The 19088-nt window shown below is 45.3% G+C and overlaps 1 protein-coding gene across 1 annotated transcript in view; it reads left to right on the top strand.

Annotated features, from left to right (window-relative positions):
- Positions 1–19088, top strand: part of BCR (BCR activator of RhoGEF and GTPase) — a 117373-nt gene that overhangs the window by 82196 nt on the left and 16089 nt on the right. Inside the window, exons 10-17 of the mRNA XM_054995976.1 lie at positions 1428–1596; positions 2022–2141; positions 6498–6573; positions 7845–7949; positions 8870–8944; positions 9496–9593; positions 10558–10689; positions 16073–16132. Of these exons, the coding sequence (XP_054851951.1) occupies positions 1428–1596; positions 2022–2141; positions 6498–6573; positions 7845–7949; positions 8870–8944; positions 9496–9593; positions 10558–10689; positions 16073–16132 (835 nt within the window). The remainder of the gene's footprint in view (positions 1–1427; positions 1597–2021; positions 2142–6497; positions 6574–7844; positions 7950–8869; positions 8945–9495; positions 9594–10557; positions 10690–16072; positions 16133–19088) is intronic.

The following is a 19088-nucleotide window of genomic DNA, read 5'->3' as shown; positions in this document are numbered from 1 at the left end:
GAGGCGCCCTCGGACTTTGGCCGCCCCCCCTCCCCCCGACGGAGACTCCGGCCCCACGCACCTCGAGCCAGGGGCCGGGGGACGGCGAGAGGCCGCGGCGGCGGCGACGAGCCCAGGCGCTCGAGGGGCTGCGGCGGCGGCGACGAGCCCGGGCGCTCGAAAGGCCGCGGCGGCGGCGAAGAGCCCGGGCGCTCGAAAGGCCGCGGCGGCGGCGGAGAGCCCGGGCGCTCGAGAGGCCGCGGCGGCGGCGAAGAGCCCGGGCGCTCGGGAGGCCGCGGCGGCGGCAGAAAGCACGGGCGCCCCGATGGCCGCGGCGGCGGCAAGGGACCCAGGCGCCCCGGGAGCGCCGGGGAGCGGGGCAGCCGCGGGACGGCGGCAAGGGAGGCCGGGAGCAGGAGAGGGCCGCCGGAGGCGGGGCGGGGCTGCCTGGGGCTGCCAGACGCCGGCGCAGGTGCCCGACGCCCGCACGGGCAGCGGCCAAAGGCTGCGGGGCGGGGGAAAGGGCTGGCTCACCCAGGACGGGAGAGCCAACCAGGAGCCCACTAAACGGCCCGAGCTACGCAGGGGGAGGCGGAGGCGGCCAACCCCAGTGAGGGAAGGAGGCAATAGGCTGGGGGAGCCAGAGGGGGGCGAGGCAACCCTGCAGACTCCCCACCAATGGGGCAAGGGGAGGTGGGTGAATTGGGCGTGGCCACAGGTGGCCCAGGTGGTGGGCATGACGCTGGGAGGAGGGTCCTGGGAGCGGGGGTGGAACTGAGGCGGGGGGAGGAAAAGGGGATTTAAGGAGGCTCCGGAGGCAGGTCGAGGAGGAAGGAAGGAGAGTGGTGAATGCACGGAGTGAGAGAGAGGTGCACTTGACGCTGGTGAAGGAGGCCAGACTGCCCTGAACAGTACAGGGGCAGCTGGCCCGGGTGGAGCCACGTGCTGGCCGGTGCCACCGGTGCAGACAAGGGCCGCCCGAGAGTCTGAGGCCGCCTGGGAAGGAGCCTCCGACGCCCTGAGTACCCCCCCCTTTCGCCCCACCGAGGCCCCAGGACGGACCCGCGGGGACCAGCCCCCCCCAGACCCGTCGCCACAACCGCCAGGGGGCGCTCCGCGGCGTGACAGGGTATTAATATCCATTTGGGGAAAAATATGTGAAGAGCCCCTAAAAGGCTTTCAAAATACTGCAAAGATGTTAAGTTTTGGGGGATGGGTCTTCTCAAGATGTTGATATGCACATCTGCAGAAGAAGAGGGAGGAATTACAAAGCCCAGCATCTGCATATGGATCTTGCAGCGTTTGCATGTCTATCTGAATGTATATGACCCAGACTGAAAGCTGTTTTCAGGCTTAGCTGTGGCAACAGCACTGTCTTGCAAAGCTGCAATGCTAAGAATACCTAAAGGTGAGTAGAGGACCAGCTTGCTAACCCTCTGTCTTTGCAGGAAAAGCCAACAGTATGACTGTAAATGGTACATACCACTTTCGGACCTCAGCTTCCAGACTGTTGATGATTCAGAGGCAGTGCAAAACATGTCGCTTGTGCCAGACGAAGAACTGGATGCCATGAAAATCAAGATTTCTCAGCTCAAAAGCGACATCCAACGAGAAAAAGTAAAGATAGACATTTATATAATAGCACATTTTATATTGCTTGCGCACTTCTGAACAGTCTTTCCAACAAACTTGTGATATAAACATAAGATGAGAGAGATTGTCAGACAAGTGGCTAAGTTCTGTGGCTGAGGTTAGATTTGAACCAGGGACTTGCCTGTTCAGAGCTTGGTCTTCTAGCTACTATGCTATGCTAACTCTCCTGATTGCACTCTCCCCTTTTGCAGGACAACCCCCCCCCCCAAATAACAAATAGAGCATTCTGCTGAATTTCAAATGTATCTTGGCAACAGTGAGAGCGACAGACAAGCTTTAAGGAAATTTAAATGCTGATATATGCTTCTGAATACTGGGTTATATATCTATCGAATGGTGGGAAGTAGAATGCCCTATTCATATGTATTCTCTTGCTTTTCTTTCACCAGAGGGCCAACAAGGGTAGCAAGAATATTGAAAGGTTGAAAAAGAAGCTTTCAGAGCAGGAATCCATGCTTCTACTGATGTCTCCCAACATGGCTTTCCGAGTGCACAATCGGAATGGCAAGGTGAGGGGCCTTGGGGACTTCTAAGCACAGTAACCAAGAAAGTAGGTGCAGTAGGCTGATGGTAGTGACCAGGAATGTTCAGTACTGGCTTCATAGGTTCCCTTGATGTACTTGGTTATAATATGCATGGTTAATATCATAGAGGAGGTCAGTCTGTTGGCTCCCCCCCTCCAAGAATTTCAGCCACACTACTTTAAGTCCAAGCAGACATATAAGTAGATTGATGTCCACATGTACAGTTTCCACAGTAGAATAAGCCTGTAGACTTTCATGTCCCAGGCCAAAGGGGTATGCCAGAAAACCGATGCCCTCTGGTGTCAACCTTAGTGGTGGTAGCAGGGCAAAAGTGAAGCCCTCCCAGGCGCACCCAGTCTTCAGAATCCTCTGGAAATACAGTAGATGATAACATGGATGGAGGGATCAGAGTGGCCCCCACCATCTAGGACTGTCCGTCCTGATTGGCTATGAGGATGTTGGATAGGGTGTATAGAAAAAACAGGGGCAGCTGTAGCTAGGATCCCCCAGAAGGGCTGCCAACTTTCCCAGGGGTGGCAAGAGTAAAAATATAAAATTGGAAAGTGATCCTCACTTGCCAGGGCAGCAGCCACCCCCAGCTCCTCTAACTAGCCCACAGCTTGAGACCTAGAGGCAAGCCTCAAGCCATCTGGGCAGTAAGCAAACTGGAGTCAACCTTGCAGGGTAGGCATTCTGCAGGCTGAGTCCAGAGACAAATTACTTGGGTAGCGTATGGAAAATTGGCCAAGGCACTAGATTAAGATTGAAGCAGTAAATGAATAAGCCACAAAATATAGCTAATAGAATTTATTAAAGGAAGTGAAATAAGCCAAATTATAAACACACACAGGAGTGTGCAACAGGAGAAGCAAAATAACAAAGACTAAATAGCTAGACAAACACACTAGAAACCTATAGCTTAATCCAGACGTTACCTTCAGGCAGAACACAAAGTTCAATGGGTCTTGAAGATGCCAAGTCCAAGAGACAAAACCAAAAAGATGCTGGCTATAGGACTCCACTACCGCATAGTCTTCATAGAAAAAGGTTGATCCTTCAGGCCAGAGTGGATCCAAACAAAGGGACAAAAGGGACCCCAAGGGTAACCAAGAAGGAACCTAGAGGGAACAAAGAGCAAACTAAAAGACATTTTTTAAAGGCGAGCTGCCTACTGTAAGCCATAACCATATAGCCAATTAAAAGGAACCAAACCTGCGATAGTGGTTCTGCAGTAACCAACCCTCACAGGTGAAAGAGAAGAATTCATTACTCTACTCCCATGAGGTCTTGGGTTAATTAACTGGGATACCAGAGTCGGTCTCCCTAAAGTTCTGTCCTTGAGAATTTAGCACCTGCAGAGGCAAGGCTCTGTCTTACCAGGCTGAGAGCCGGCAGTGCCATCTTGGCCTCAGGCTTCAAAGTCGGAAGGGGAGGGGGGGCGTATAAAGAAAGAGAGTAATAAACATGTATATTATTTTAGCTAGGCCAAAAGCCTAATTCAGAATGATTGATGGAAACAAGAAAAGAACTAAGCAAGCTAGTTTCTTGACAGGGTGTTTTTCCTGCTTATCCTGTTGCTTAAATCAGAAATTCCAGGGTCTGAATCAGGGATCCTGCATTCTCACCTCTAACACTTTAAACCAGTTTGAAGCTGATTTAGTTTTCTTTGCTTTCATTAAAGAATCCTGGGGATTGAAGTTCAGTAAAAGTTCTAAGATTCTTAAATGTACCCGTCCCGTTGATATTGCCTAAGGGTGTGAGATGCTGTTAAGACTGATGTAGATGTGTAGTGGAGATGTGTCTCTTCTGAGCTATGGTTCAATCTCCAAACCTTCTCTAGCTGGGTTCATATGTTACATTTTTTTCTTTTGCAAGTCTGTGTTCAAGAGCAGATCTCTAGTCCTATGGCATGACTTGAAGCTGAATATACACTGTGCCTCTGCCCTCTAAATCATAGATACTTTAGTTGTGTATCTTGTGGGGCAAAAAGCATAACCTCGAGGATAGATTGCAGCAAGTGAAACTGATCTGGAAGTTTCGGCCACTGCAAAATATCTCTCAAGGGAGTGAGATTTGCCATGTGGGTGAGTGCCCCCCCCCACCTTTTTTTTTTTGCAGGCTTCCTAAGATTCTCTGTTTTGATGTTGTTTCAGTTGGGCTTGCAAGTGTTCTTGCTTCAGTTTGGTTCTGGTGAAATTCTCTGGTTTGACAATGGTTTTCTAGTTGGTGTTGCTTCTGTTGGGCTTGCAACCATGTCCCTTGCTTCAGTTAAGTTCTGGTGAGATTTTCTGGTTTGACATTGGTTCTGGTGGGATTCTCTGGTTTGGTGTTCCCTTACTTCATAGAAACATAGAGCTGGAAGGGACCCCAAGGGTCATCTATTACAACTCCCTGCACAATGCAGGAAATTTACAGATATTTCTCCCCCTCACCTCCCCCAGTGACCACTGCTCTATGCCCAGAGGAAGGTAAAAAGCCTCCAGGGTACCCAGCTAATCTGGCCTGGAGGAAATTCCTTCCTGACCCCAAAGTGGCAATCAGCACTACCCTGGGCACATAAGAAAGGACCACGAGAGTCTAGCACCGGCTCATCCTTTCATGCCCTCCCTGTCCCAATATGCATTTAGTTTGGTTCTGGTGGGGCACATAGAATTGGACCTCTGGGTTCAGTCTTCCTGAAATTTTGGGGGATCTTTAGGGGACAGAAAGGACTAGGTCCCCTAATATTTTGATGATGTGTACTTGAAAGAGCCCACCCCCCAGCCCCTGGATAGTTTCCCCCATAGGGAATATTATTCAAATATATTTGGTATTCCTGAATAAAATTTGATCTGAATAGTGAATTGGATCTGAATATTAAGAATATAGAATATTTATAGGATTCCTGATATTTGGATCCAAATAGTACTTTTTTTTACTGTACTCCCCTTGTCTCTGTCTCATAACTATCACTGCTCTTCCAGCCTCAAGGGAAGGGGCTGGTTGCTGCCTCTGCTCCACCCAGTTCCTTGAGGTTCTCACCACTGGGGTGGTTCTCCTGGGAGGAAGTACAGTAGATAACAGTGTTGAAAAGACCTGAACATGGAACGAATTCCTATGTGTAGGAATTCCTACGTGACTGATTTTGTTTTTTCCTCCCTGCCCTAGGGTAGAAAGTCCCAAAGTATCAAATAAAATTATGTACGCATGTGAAAAAAGGAAGAGGTTTTTTTTGTACATGTAACATTAATAAGAAATAAGACACTATTTCCATGTAATTTCAACTTCCTTAATGTATGCAGCAATTTGTATTTTAGTACTCTTTCATAGTCGCTAGGAATCAAGATTGGAATTTTTGCAACCGATTTTGCAAAGCCCTGGACCTTCCCTCTCCTAACACTGGCATGGGCACCTGGTGCTGCTGTGTTTATTTGCCTCTTATTTTATAGGTGCAGCATATTGTCCTTAACGGCATTTTTAGTGAGGGGTTCATAACAGTAGCTACTGACTGAAGTTCCTGGTTTGCCTTCTTTCGTGCCCAGGTCTAGGCTGGGGATGTTGCTCTACAAGTGAGGCTTTGAAAGTGTTATTTCTAGCAAGGGACAATTGTGATGAATTAGTTTTTTGCAGTTGACAGGGCTAGGCCCAGATGGATTAGACACAACAGGCGGACCAAGTAAGACGATGGAACGTGACTGGTTGTCACCTGCTGTTCCAAACTTAAAACTTCTGCAGTATATCATTCTCCTGGAAGATGATCCTTCTTTCTCATAGGCCTTGTGGGAAGGTTGGCCAGTCTTTGCTTGCAAGGAGCGCCCCCCCCCCAATCTAAAGCAATTACTTGCCAGAACAATGGACTAGCCAGTAGAAATACAAATTGAGGGAATAGTCCTTCAACAAATTCTAGTGCCGGCTCTGTCCCTGTATCCACTATCATAGGGACCAAAACATCAGCCAAACCATCAAGGGCCCTTTCAGCAGCACAGCCTCTAATGTGATATATGGTATAATGGGCCAGCAATGCCTTTTTTGTCATTTTCACGGTCAAAGCTGGAGAATGTCTGCAAACAAAGAGTGACACATTGAAAATAGAAGCATTCTCAGAAACCAGTAGAAGAGTATTTCAACCTCCCTGGAAAGTCAACAGTAGACTGAAATGGTTCTGCTGAACTACCAGATCCCTTAAAAGAAACAATCCAGCAAGAAATTATTGTCAGTAGTTGTGGAGATTTGAACTGGCAGTGCTTGTCATCCCCCCCCCAGGGGGGGTCTGGATTTATAGTGATATAATGGAGCTGTTAAATAAGATCTGCAGAATAAGAAAATTAAATCTTGGTTCTCTGTCTTTCCTGGGGCACTCAGAGCTACACGTTCCTCATCTCCTCAGACTACGAACGAGCAGAGTGGCGAGAGATCATCCGGGAGCAGCAGAAAAAATGTATGTGAAGAGTTCTGACTTCCAGGGGTGGAGTTGAGCGGCATCCTGGGGGGTTTGAAATTAGGGACCATCCTTGTGGCATCTCCTTCTGTTTGCTAAAGACAAACATGCTCTTGTGTTGTGTGTGGGTGGCTGACTTCCTCGTGTTCTGATAAGTCTCCTCTTCCCGTTCCACTTCAATTCATAATTGGCTTGGCAAACCAAATTATTCCCACCTCTGTCTACAACTGGAAACCAGTGATTGGCTGCTTCCATGTGGGGATTTTTTTTCTCAAGGGGAACACAGCATACACCCTTTTGGGGGTGGGGAGGGGGACTTCCACACAGCGTCATGCTGTTCCCAAATACAGTGTGGAGCTTCTGGGGCTTTTCCCTTTAAGCTGGAGTAAAGGAGAGGGGAACACCTTTATTCTTACTTAAAGGGAAATGGTGCAAGCAAAGCCCCAGTTTGCTCAGCCTGCAGTTAAGCTTCTGTTTGGGGGATTTAACCTCTCCGCTCTGTGTGTGTGTTTTAAGACTTCAGATTTTCTGCAAACCTGGGGCTTCCCTCAAGCTTGTAGAAAAATCTCTCCTATTTTTCCCTGTCCCCACTGTGTGGATATTTGAGCCACCTGTTAAGGATCAGAATTAGATAAAGTGATAGTTTATGCTTCCCCTGTAAATCAGGATTCCAAGCTAGAAATAAACTGCCATTTGGAATCCTGCTGCAGTGCAAAACACAGGAAATGGTAAACTATTGTTTGCTGTGAACCTGGAATATCTAATTACCTAGCTGTACACATAGTATCGGGCTGGGAAAAAACTGTAACTGCAAGTCTGAAGATCTTCTAGACATCATGATGCTTTTGCATTTGAACCAAACCACTGACTAGAGAAATAATCTTTGAAGTATGTTAGTATTTTCAGGGATGTATGATTGAGCTGGTACTGAATACAAATACAATACAGAAATGTTGAGTTTTGGGATATATTGATTTTCAGTATAGTTACCCTGGCAGTCCTGCTGTTATGCCTACTGTACTTGGAAGTGAGTCCCGTGGAGTTCCATGGAGCCACTAGGATTCCAGCCTTGCTTTATAAGAGATGTTGATGTTGTGACATATATCAAGGTCCATATATAGTCACTCCTTGATTTGATTTTTTCTGAACCTCCAAATTTTTAGGAGTCTTTACATCTTTGCTTGCAACTTGATCTCTTTCTAAGCTTCCAAGTGTTCCAAGTGGATCCCATTTACTATTTTTTCAAAGCATTCATTCTTTCTGAATTTCAGGCTTCAAAAGCTTCTCACTGACATCGGTGGAGCTTCAAATGCTGACAAATTCCTGTGTGAAGCTTCAAACTGTGCATCACATCCCCCTCACGATCAACAAAGAAGGTAAGTATGCCTCCATTATCCACCATCACACCTAGCCCTAGTATCTTGGCCTATGATAGCAGCAGCAGGGTGTTTCCACAGTTGAGTGGAGTACTGTGTGGAGTCTACAACCTGCCATGGTTGTGCCTGGCATTGGGTCTTCACAGTACTAAGAGGTTCCTCAGGTCACGGTGATCCTTGCTGAAAAAGGAATGCTCTGTTATATCACCATTCCTTCGCCTTGTACACAAAGTAAAATTAGTTTTTGGTACAACAGAGTGATAGTTTTGTGGAGGTGTGTGTGAAACAGCAGCGTTCAAAGTTTAGCCCCAAACCTTGACAGCTGTGGGACTTTATTAGACTTGCCTTTGGACACTTGTAAAGTATATTTAAAAAAAAAATGGGCATTTTTACTTACAATCCAGTTACCTTTTAAAAGAGGGCTTCGTTTGTCTTAATTAAGTGGGGAATATATGATGACACAGAAAATTTAAAAGGCCTAGGAAAATCCAGATCTACAGGAAAATATAGAAGCAGTTGAGAGGAAGTCCAGTCTAGTGGATCCTGATGCCGGACTTGAGTTGAAAGGACTGATTCTAATCATATACTTACGGGATAGCTTCAGTTCCTTATCTGTTGTATGAAGAAAAGCAGTGCCTTCCTTCTCAGGACTGCTGCAGCATTAAACAAAGACAAGGGCTGTGCATTGCTCAGGTCCCTGATCTCGGCATCGTTTTATTATTGCTCCAGGGAAGAAGGAGAGCCTTTCCCAAATGAAAGCAGAGCACATTTAAGTCAGTCACATTCGGGAAAAACATGCTTGACAGCGTTCAGAACAAAATACAAAAATGTAATTCTTGCTATACTGACAAATTTTGGGGAAATGCTTCTTTCTTCCCTGTCTCCCTTACAACAAACTTTCTGTGCTTTTTCAAATACAGATGATGAATCTCCTGGTCTCTATGGATTCCTGAATGTCATTGTCCATTCAGCTAGCGGCTTCAAACAGAGTTCGAGTGAGTTGTAGGTGCATGTATGTGCAGTGAACACACAGAGCTAGAATAACTATTCTGTACCATGACTAGCCAACGACACTGCCCAGTAGCTCCGAACAAAAGTCCATTCAAATACTTAAAGCCTACCATTTCTTCCAAGGGCTCAAGGTAGCCCATGGAAAAATACCTGATGGTATCCATATCAACAATAAAAACATAAAGAAAAAAAATTCCAGTAACATACCAGGACCCCATCCTGCACTACACACCCTTTATGCAGGCATTGGGTAAGACTCATAGCCTTAAAGAGGGAATGCGCTCTCCACCTAGTCCCTTGATTATCTATCAACTTGCCTTCCCTCAAAAATTAATCTTCACAGTCCAGAGAAAAGGTACTTGCATGACTGGAAACTTCAGGGGCCTGAATCAAGCTGCAGGTTGCAAAGAAAAAAGCAGATGGCTGCTGTAATGACCCTGAAAGTGACCAACACAGTCAGACAATGACCAGCAAAACTGTAAGAGGGATTAGCAATTGTATTCAAAGTGCTGCTGCTTTACCCTCTTTTCTCTAGACCTGTACTGCACATTAGAAGTGGATTCCTTTGGGTATTTTGTAAACAAGGCCAAAACGAGAGTCTACAGAGACACAACCGAGCCCAATTGGAATGAGGTGAGTGAGAGTGGCATTCTGGGGTGCCCTTCTGCCCATTGGAGAAGTGGCAGCCAGTTAATCAGTCAGCTTGTTTGTTTCAGCTGCAAATACTTTCTCCTTGTGTGGGCCATCAGAAGGAGGAGCTCTCTGATTCCAGTGGAAGGAAGGCTTCTATGGCATGGTTCTGATAAGATGGACAGTTTTAAGAGCTAAGGAATTTCATTTTTCCAGGCTAGTTTGTTTCTGGTAGAGTCTTTGCACAGTCACATTAGGCCATCGTATTTGAAAAGTTAAGAGAACCCATTTCATGTATCCAATTTTGGGTGATGCTCTTTTGTACCTCCTGTTCATTTAGCTGAATCCTGCGCAGAAGAACTTTTCTGCATGTGTTGAGGATGGCTGGCTATGTTGTTGGATTTTGATTTGGGATTGGCCTGTGCATAAATTCTTTGCTCAAGTCAAGAGGAGCTCACAGTGAGTCCGAGAAGCAGATGGCTGCATTTTGTACATAATGATATAAGTGGAAAGATGAAAACAAAAGCTCTGGTCTTTTTCACATTGTTGCTCTGGCTGCACCCCCCACCCCAGGCCCCTGAAGCATCTTCTATGAAGGATCATTGAGCAGAAGAGAGCAGAGTGTTCTACTTTGGAGGCACAAGCAGTTAGACAGCTTGCCTCTGTTGCTATCTTGTGGCTGTTCGGTTGTTGTGGCAGTACATAGGGCATGTTTAGAGCTCTGTTGTGTTGATTTCGTTCATCAAATATTTTTAGAAATCATTCACCCTTTAGTACCTTTCCTGAAGAAGATAGGAGTGTGCTTCCCTCTGGTAAGGATAAGAATATGTCAGTCAACCATAGCCTGCCTGCTATCCTCAAGGAAGGGCACAGCCCACCTGTGGGAAAAGCAACCAGTAGATTTAAGCAGAAGGTTGGTTTCCTTATTGCTCCCTTGGTGACCTTACTCTCCTCCTGTGCCCTGCAGGAATTTGAGATTGAGCTGGAAGGCTCGCAGACCTTGCGGCTCTTGTGCTACGAGAAATGCTACAACAAATCCAAGCTCACCAAAGAAGATGGAGAGACAACGGATAGACTCATGGGCAAAGGCCAAATCCAGGTGGGTGCTTGCCTTTGGCTCTCTGTGCAGGAGTTGTCTGCAAGGGGCTCCTGTTGCCACATGTGAGCATGTTTCCAGCTGTGCTGAGAATCATGGTGTGAAGATAAACCAAAACATTCTCCACCTAAGAATTCATGCAGCATTGTGTTTCCATAACCGCATTAGCTTCCTTGAGTGCACACAGGTTTTAGGAGCCATCCTTTCCAGCTCCTGATGTTATGAAACAACGCAGCCAAAAATCCAATTCTTTTTTTGCTCAGCAGTGGTGCTAGTGTCCAGAAATAATGACTGGTGTCCATACAGTTACCAGATTCCAAACATAATGGCAGTGATCTGCCACCATTTGTCTAAAAAGGGAAAAGAATGGAGTAGGGCAAGGTCTGCCCACTTCTGCATTGTCAACATCCTGAGTTGGTAAGGTGAGGCAGTTGCTGGGACAGCTCACTTAGAACCAAGGCGGTCAGCCCTTCTGCTGCAGCTGCTGATTTTATTGACACCTGCACCCACAGAAACATTAATGGTGGCAGAGATGCCATGCTTCGATGGAAGGAGCAGGCTCCCCAGTGATGTGTGTCTGTGTCAGTAAAGTAGGCAGTATCAGCAATGTGGGTGCCCTGCTTGCCTTGCTTCCAGAGGTATATTGGCGAAGAAAAGAAAGAACTTGCAGCACTATCTACTAGAGTTTTGGGCAATAGTGTTGGTGCCTTGCCGTTTGCTGCTTCTTTCCAGCTTCTGTTGGAAGGCTTGCTGCTGCTGCCACCTTGCATACCCTGCTTACTCAGTGCCAGGAAGTGCAGCAAACTATATAAACTTTGTCTCAGTCTGTTTGAAGCTGCCTTTTGTGGAGGCTAGAACCAACATCACTATTTTTTTTAAAATTTCAGTGCAGGAGTTGGAGAACTCAGTATGCCCAGAGGCAATTGATGGCAGAGTTCTGGGGAGAAACCTACAAAGTACTTTTCATACTTGTTCCATTAGCTGCTGGCAGATTGCTCTGGTGTGGTTTGAATTGTCTGCTTGGCGCATAACTGTGCCTCTCTGCAGAGCAAAATGTTAAAATGCTGCTGCCCAAACAAAATGGCATTCTCATTGGCCTCTTCACATCATGTGACCCTGTTCTGGGATGGGGAAAGTGGATTCTTGAGATGAGTAACCCAGCTCTGTTTCCAAATCACCATGAACAAGAGCCCTGGTTTTAAAGAAAGGAAATTAAAAAAATAAACCCAAGACGTGATCAGTAGGGAATGTGGATTGCCATCATGGAACAAGATGGACATTGTGCTTAAAGGGATGGAATGTACAAACATCACAGCATTGCGACTCTCTCCTAATTAAAAAAGGGGGGGTTGGATGCTCAGTTGCTTGGGGCTTGTTTCAGGCTTTCTTAACGACAAAGAGTTAGTCAGATGTTGAAAATGTAATTTGTGGGCACAATTTACAAGGTTATGAATTTGCAGTCTTGATTTCACAATAGAGCAGTATGAGAGTCATGGTGTTATGATGACCCTTCTCTCATTTTAAAATAATAATGATAAAGAGGAGTTGTATGGAGATCTGGGGAGGGAGGGAATGATTTCCACCGAGTGGCCAACCGGTCAGCGCCCAGCAAAAGAAAAGGGCAGGGGAGAGAAGCAGTGCAAATTGATTGGTCTTTTGAGTCACCAGAATGGCAAAGAGAATGTTTCTCAGTGCTTAATGTTTGCTTTATGACACAGGAGTTCAGTGTGTTCAGATCCCTTTCACAAGACCCAATTGTATGTAAATTCCATCCGTGGTGAATTGAAAGATGTTGTGTGGCAGGAAAAACAAAATCATGTGATTACATCCAAATATGTGGATGATGATGTTGGTGCACTAGTGTATGACTTTTATTATGGCTTTGTTGTGGTATCAAAGGTGCATGTACTGCCCAGACAAAGCAATTGTCCTCCATATGGGTGAGTCACCTGGAATTTCCAGATTCTCACTCTATAAATAGACTTAAAACTAGACTCTGCCTTTCCATTTGCTGCCCACTTGTATTTTTTTTCCAGATAGGCTACCTTATCTGTCTGTTTCAGCTGCCCTTTTCTCCACTCCCGCCACATCAATCATGTAAGCTACTTGACTGTCCTGCCTAGGACAGAGGTCCCCAACCTTTCTAAGCCTGTGGCACCTTTGGAATTTTGACACTGGGTAGTGGGTGTAACTGCAAAATGGCTGCTGCAAGAGGCTGAGTCACACACATAGGAAGCCCAAATGCAGGGGAGAAGAAGGATAATTTTAAAAATATACTGGGAAGGAGAACAGCGAGAGAATACAACCAACACTGTGATGGCAGATGCTGCTGAAATGTTATCTTAATCTGCACAACCAATTGGATCTCCAGTCTAATCAGAAATCCTGCTGTGAACAGCCCTAACTGGCCCCAACCACTTTCTAAAAGCATGTGGGCACCAGGAAAATTGTTGTTGGGTGCCATGTTGGGGACAACGCTGCTGTTGTGGAATATCGTTAATTTCCTCTCTTTAATTCTTTGCCATTTGTCCTAGTGGCCTTACCAGGACTGAACTTCCTTTCTGAGATGGATCTGTTATGCATTTTTTCCAAGGCTCATTCTTCTCTGTGGGTGGAGGGAGGAATCAAGGTTGACGTAACTCCTCCCACTCGCTCAGCAGTCAGTGTGCTAATTAGTTGAGCTAGCTTAAGCTGAAGAGGGCCTAAGAGGGAAGAGGGCCCTTCCAGTCATGTCTGCTCCACAGCTGGGTATTTGTGGAATTGTCTCATCACCACTGCTTCTCTTTATTTCTTTCTCCCTCCATTTTCCTGTCTTATTGTTCAGCAGAATAAGATAGAGAGCTCTTTGTCCAGCCTTCTCACTTTTTGGGACAGGTGCTTTTTGAATGAGCCTTGACTTCTGACTTTGTGACCTCTGTTCTGCCTTCCAAGAAGGCCTGCCACGCTTCATGTCTCAAGAATGTCAGTGACTCGGCTTAAACAGAAAGGTCAGCTGTACCCCAAATGCTCCAAGATGCAGGAAGGAGGAGAAGGCCTCCACTGAGACTGTGGTGTGGGGTGCATGGTTCCCATCATGTGTCTTGGCCACAGGGGCTGCAGCCCAAGCTGGCATTAGACTGGTACGGAACCTTTTGGCAGCAGCTGAAGCAATCCTAGATTGCTCTAGAGGTCTTTTTTAAAAACCAGGCTTTTCCCTTGGGAACTCAGAATAACTTGCAATAAATAATGCAAATTGTTATGGTTAGGAAATGAGGGGAAGTGACTTGCCTTGCTGGAAACTTCCTTAGACCAAGAGTTCCTTGGAAAGCGCCCTGGTAATCATCTGCCACTACTCAGATACCTCCTGAGAACATAAGTCTCCTCAGAGTTACTCAGAGATTCCAGCTGGTGCAGAACGCTGCAGCTTGCTTACTCTTAGGAACTAGACAGAGCATGCATATCACTCCATTGGTTTCCCATCGGTTACCAGGCTCAATTCAAAGTAATGACTATCACATTCAAAGCCCTTCATGGTGTTCGCTCCTCATATCTGTGCGACTTCCTCTCCCCCTGTGTTCTGCCCCTGCAGCTTTACTTAGCTGAAAGGGGCCTTCTGCAGATACTGCCCTGCAATTGGGCAAAATTAACAGCTGCCCACACACGTGCTTTCTCTGTGGTGGCCCCCACCATATGGAATGGCCTACCTGAGGAGATCAGGAAAGCTCCTACTCCCATGGCTTTCTGCAAACTATGCAATACTGAATTATTCAGGAGGGCTTTCTACGCAGATTATAGGGTTATGTCATAAAAATAGCTCAGAGCGATGCTTTGGTAGAGACATGGGCGATATGGTATTGGATACTGGTGCAGGTAAGTATCACAGGAGCTTTCCACATTGCTTACTATGCCATGTAAATCAGGTATGCATGTGTTGTTTCAGAAGATTTCATCTCTATGCTTGACTTTATGCTTGTTTTCAAATTTCCTGCTACCATACCTTATTGGATCTGTTTCAATGGATATCCAGACTGTTGTTCATTATGGTACTTGCTCAGTAAATATCTGAGCTATTGATTATATTGTATCCCACTTGTACTATGTAATCCGCTTTGGATCTCAGTAAGAAAGGTGGAGTATAAATGAACAAAATAAATAAAAAAAATAAAATCTAGACTGTCTAGTTTAGAAGGCATCCTAGCAAAATAACAAAGCAACAGGGTGGAAACCCTGGAAAATACCTTATAGGAAACAACTATGTAGTGCCCAGGTGGCCTGGCTTGTAGGGAAGATATTTAGAGAAATATCACAGAGAAATGTATTGTACTAAGGAAGCTGGAAAAATGTCTTTATAGAAAGGAGGTTTATTGTAGAAAAAAGGGGACGTGGTGGGTGTGTTCCAAAAGGGCAGGAAAGGGGACAAAATGCAAAACACAAGGTAGAGCGCATAGTCTGTCAAATAAAAGTAATACAGTTGGTCTAACTCAACTAAGTATATTTTACCTAGGTTGTAGCAGGTTCCTCAGAGCATGTACAGAGTTCCTTGCAGTACCAAGATAGTGGAGGAGTCCTTTTGAAACATTCTTATCAAAGACCTCCTGACAATGGGAGACCCTGAGAGTTGCTACGTCCTTGCACAGAGCATGTAAAAAGATGTAGGAACTGCTGCCATCCAGCCATCCAGTTTCTAGGAATGCTCAGGTATCTGCCACTGCTGCCCCCTGCAGAATTGCCCTGACAGGATGCATAGAGGAACGATTGGCATCAGTTCCTCTTTGTCCCCAGATGAGCTTTGTGCAATACGGGAAAGTTGAAGAGCAGATTGGTTTCTGTGACATTAGTGAGCATCCAGGTGGAGATGCTGGGTAACTCTCAACAAGAGCAGATAAAATGTGTCTGGACTGTACCACTTCAATTGCTCTTCTCATATAGTGAAACATTTTTTAAAAAAATCCTTGTATATAACTTCTCAGCTCTTTCCACAGCATGCTAGACTTCTGTGTATAGGTTATATTTTTTATATGGAAGAGCCTGCTGTTACATTCATTTCAGGTGGTACAGTTCGAGAACAGATTTACTACCTCGTCTGCTGTTTGGTAGTCAAAGAGATGCCTTAGCTCTGTGTGTCAAAAACTAAGATTTGGGCAGGCCATAATAAAGCTGATGAAACTTGGAAAACGACTGTATGCCAAAAGCTCTGCAGAAAGTCCATCAGCACACTGGAAGAAAATTGATTAATTAGAAAGGGCCTAACATATTTCTGACTTTTTAAAAAATGAATTGTGCTTCTTGTTTCCCAGGGAAAGTCATTCAGATTATCCTGATACCCCTAATCCTACGTAATAATTTTAAGTATCTGATGTAGTTTCTACAGCTGATCACTAACATGCTAACAACTTTCTATTTTCAGCTGGATCCACAGACATTGCAAGATAAAGATTGGCAACGCACAGTCATTTTGATGAATGGTGTAAGTATTGAGAATACAAGATGTCAGGTTGGCTGCCACTGATGTTTGCTTCATCAGTTTTGAGGCCCTGTTCTCCTTGTTACCCATGACTAGTTCTCCATTTTTCCCTTCTCTAGGCAAGAGACCAGGGCCCTTTTCACACTACTTACTTGCTTCCGGAACATCGCGAAATGTAGCGCAAAAACCGCGGAAGATAGCATCTTCTCGCTAGAGTTCTGTGCAACATCGTGCAAAACTTGCGCGACATCGTGCAAAACTCTCACGAGAAGACGCTATCTTCCACAGTTTTTGCGCTACATTTCACAATGTTCCAGAAGCAAGTAAGTAGTGTGAAAAGGGCCAATATCACTATATATATATGCAAATATCATGTTATGAAGTAAGGCTCTGATGGGCTTCCAGCCAGACCCTGTACAGTTACTTGTTTGTCTCTCAGATAGCAAAATTAATTGTTCACTAGGCAGATGGAACCAAACATGTTTGTGAGCATAGGAGAGTTTCAAACATTTGTTTACTCCTTGGGTATAGCAGGCTTAGGTTCTTTGGACTCCTGTTCCTCTGGAGCAGGGGTGGGCAATTGTTTTGGCTCGGGGGCCACTTCGTGGGAGCGGAGGTTAGCGGAGGGCCGCACCTTTTAAAATGATTGCATTCATTAGTTAACTTTGCATTTCAGAAAAGGTATAAATTGTATCATAAAAATCAATAAATATAAATTAAATAAAATAGTGGTAGTTTTATTCAATTTATTTATTGTGCTAATTTCATATCATCTATAGCTGCAAGCACATTTAATTTTAGAATCAGTTTAATGAGACAAATGTACCCTATCACACTTTTCTACTGTCTTGGCGGGCCACAAAAAACTCTGTAGCGGGCTGCATGTGGCCCACGGGCCGCAATTTGCCCACCCCTGCTCTGGAGCAATGTCATGTTGGAAATTCAGCCTTTGATCTCCTGTGTGGGAGAAACAAGAAAGCTGTATTTCCAAGTGACAGTCTTGTAGAGAAGCAAAGATACATGTGGAACTTGAGCATTCTGTTACTTTGTAGCGATGGGACATCTGAGGTTGTTCACAGGTTCTGTAGATTGCTTTGGATTTTTGGCCACAGGGCAGGGATGGAATATGGTCAGTCAGGGAATGAAATTGCTTAGGTAAAATTTGTCGGTAAAATAGAATACTTTAAAAGGCAAAATAAGTTCCTTTAAGGATAGTTTATTCTTAATAGATCTTGATAGTGAGAGGTGTTTTATTTACAGTAACAGTGTTTCTTCACAGAGCAGTGTTTCTTCACATTCTCCTTTTAAACTTAGATTTCCAGACATTAGTTCAACACAGTTTTCCCTTTATAACAGACCCGGCATCTTCCTTAGAGCAGGAATGATTCTTCTTCATAAGACATAACCCAGTTCACTTGGCTGAATGAGAGTTTCCATTTACTATCCACTCACTCTGCCAAAAACATGCCTCCAGTTCTATCTTGGCTGGGTAAACAGGTTTCAGTTTGTGCTGACTTTTATACTTGGACATATCAACCGAGTCCTCCTTAAGACAAGGTTGTCTCAGTTAGAGCAAACGTTCTCTTTTTCCTCACTTCAGAGGGGTACCAGTCTGACCCTCCTTGTCAGACTCCACATTCTCAACTCAACTAAAAAAAAGTCCTTAATTGAACTGAAAAATCCTGTCAGCACCAACTGTCATTCTGACTAGCCAATCAGAGACGGGGTAGAGCAGCCTTGTCAATCAGGCTGTTATTAACTCCTTCCCTCACTCTCTGAGTGCTGCACTGTGGAAACCTTTCTTTAAATTGTATTCCATCACAACTGGAAATTGGAATGGTCTCCCTGATGTGCCCACAAACCAGCTAATGAGGCACAATTGTTCTGGGGTATTATTCTGGGCAAGCCTCATTGAAATGAATGGGAGCCACATGGGACCCCAGCGTGTCTCCTGTTTGTTTCAGTGAAGGTTGTGTGGGGGAACATTCTGCCCCACCTTTGGCTTTTAGCTGTTTGTCTGTCTGTAACACAAAGGCAATTGCAGTTGTGGTCCCATTTTCCTTTTTTTAAAACACGGGGAACTGTCTATGTAGTCCCATGGCAAATAATCTTGGAACCAATTTAGAATACATATATTTGGATGTGGAAGCAGGGGCAGGGGGGGAGGTTTGGACAGTTGAGTTGCCTGCAGTATTTTATTAGTGTAATATGTTTCCTGTTAAAAGGGCAAACAAAAAATTGGTTAGAGAGGGACCATTTAGTGAGCTGCATCAGTAAGCTCCATTCAGCTGGAAATGAATTATTTTGTGGGGGAAAGTTGTTCCAAGCGGGAAGGATGATTACAGAAATAAGGAACTGCTGCTTTGTAAGCCCAGCTGGTCTGAGCCAGTGCTGGACATGACAGTTCTCTAAAATTTGGGGGTGGGGAGCAACATAAAGCAGAACATGGTTAGGTGGGAGGAGCTAACACCCCCTCCCAGTTTATGCAGCCTCAAGCCTCTTAATTTTAGCTCTCCCCTCCCTTTGGAGTATATTACATCTAGTTTTAGAGTACCGTCAGGCCAAAAATGGAGGGGGGGGGAGTTAAGTAGTGGAAGTGGGCAGAGAATAAAATGGGAAAACAGAGCTAACAAATATTGCCATCAGAAACCTTGGGACACATTTGGAATGAAAAAGCCTGAAGTAATGAACCTGGAGAAATGCTCCCTCGCTTCCATCCTTTTTGTAAAACTTTTTCACTTTTGCTTTCTTCTTCTTTTGGCATTGTTGTGAATATTCAGATTCCTGAAAGTTCTCTATCTCTGTATTTTAAATAATATGATCCTAGTGCCGTATATAATTGCATTTCTTTCACTGTGCCAAGGCAAGGCAGGGCTGGGCTGAACAGAAGCAATCCAGAGAGGCCAGGCAGTTCAGGGCACAGCAGGGATCAAGGGCCCCAAGTCTCCTGCATCCAAAC

This window comes from Eublepharis macularius, chromosome 13 (assembly GCF_028583425.1).
Source record: "Eublepharis macularius isolate TG4126 chromosome 13, MPM_Emac_v1.0, whole genome shotgun sequence".
In the NCBI taxonomy this organism is placed as follows: domain Eukaryota; kingdom Metazoa; phylum Chordata; class Lepidosauria; order Squamata; family Eublepharidae; genus Eublepharis; species Eublepharis macularius.
Note: the sequence above shows the minus strand (reverse complement) of the source record. Positions and strands in the feature narration are given on the sequence as shown.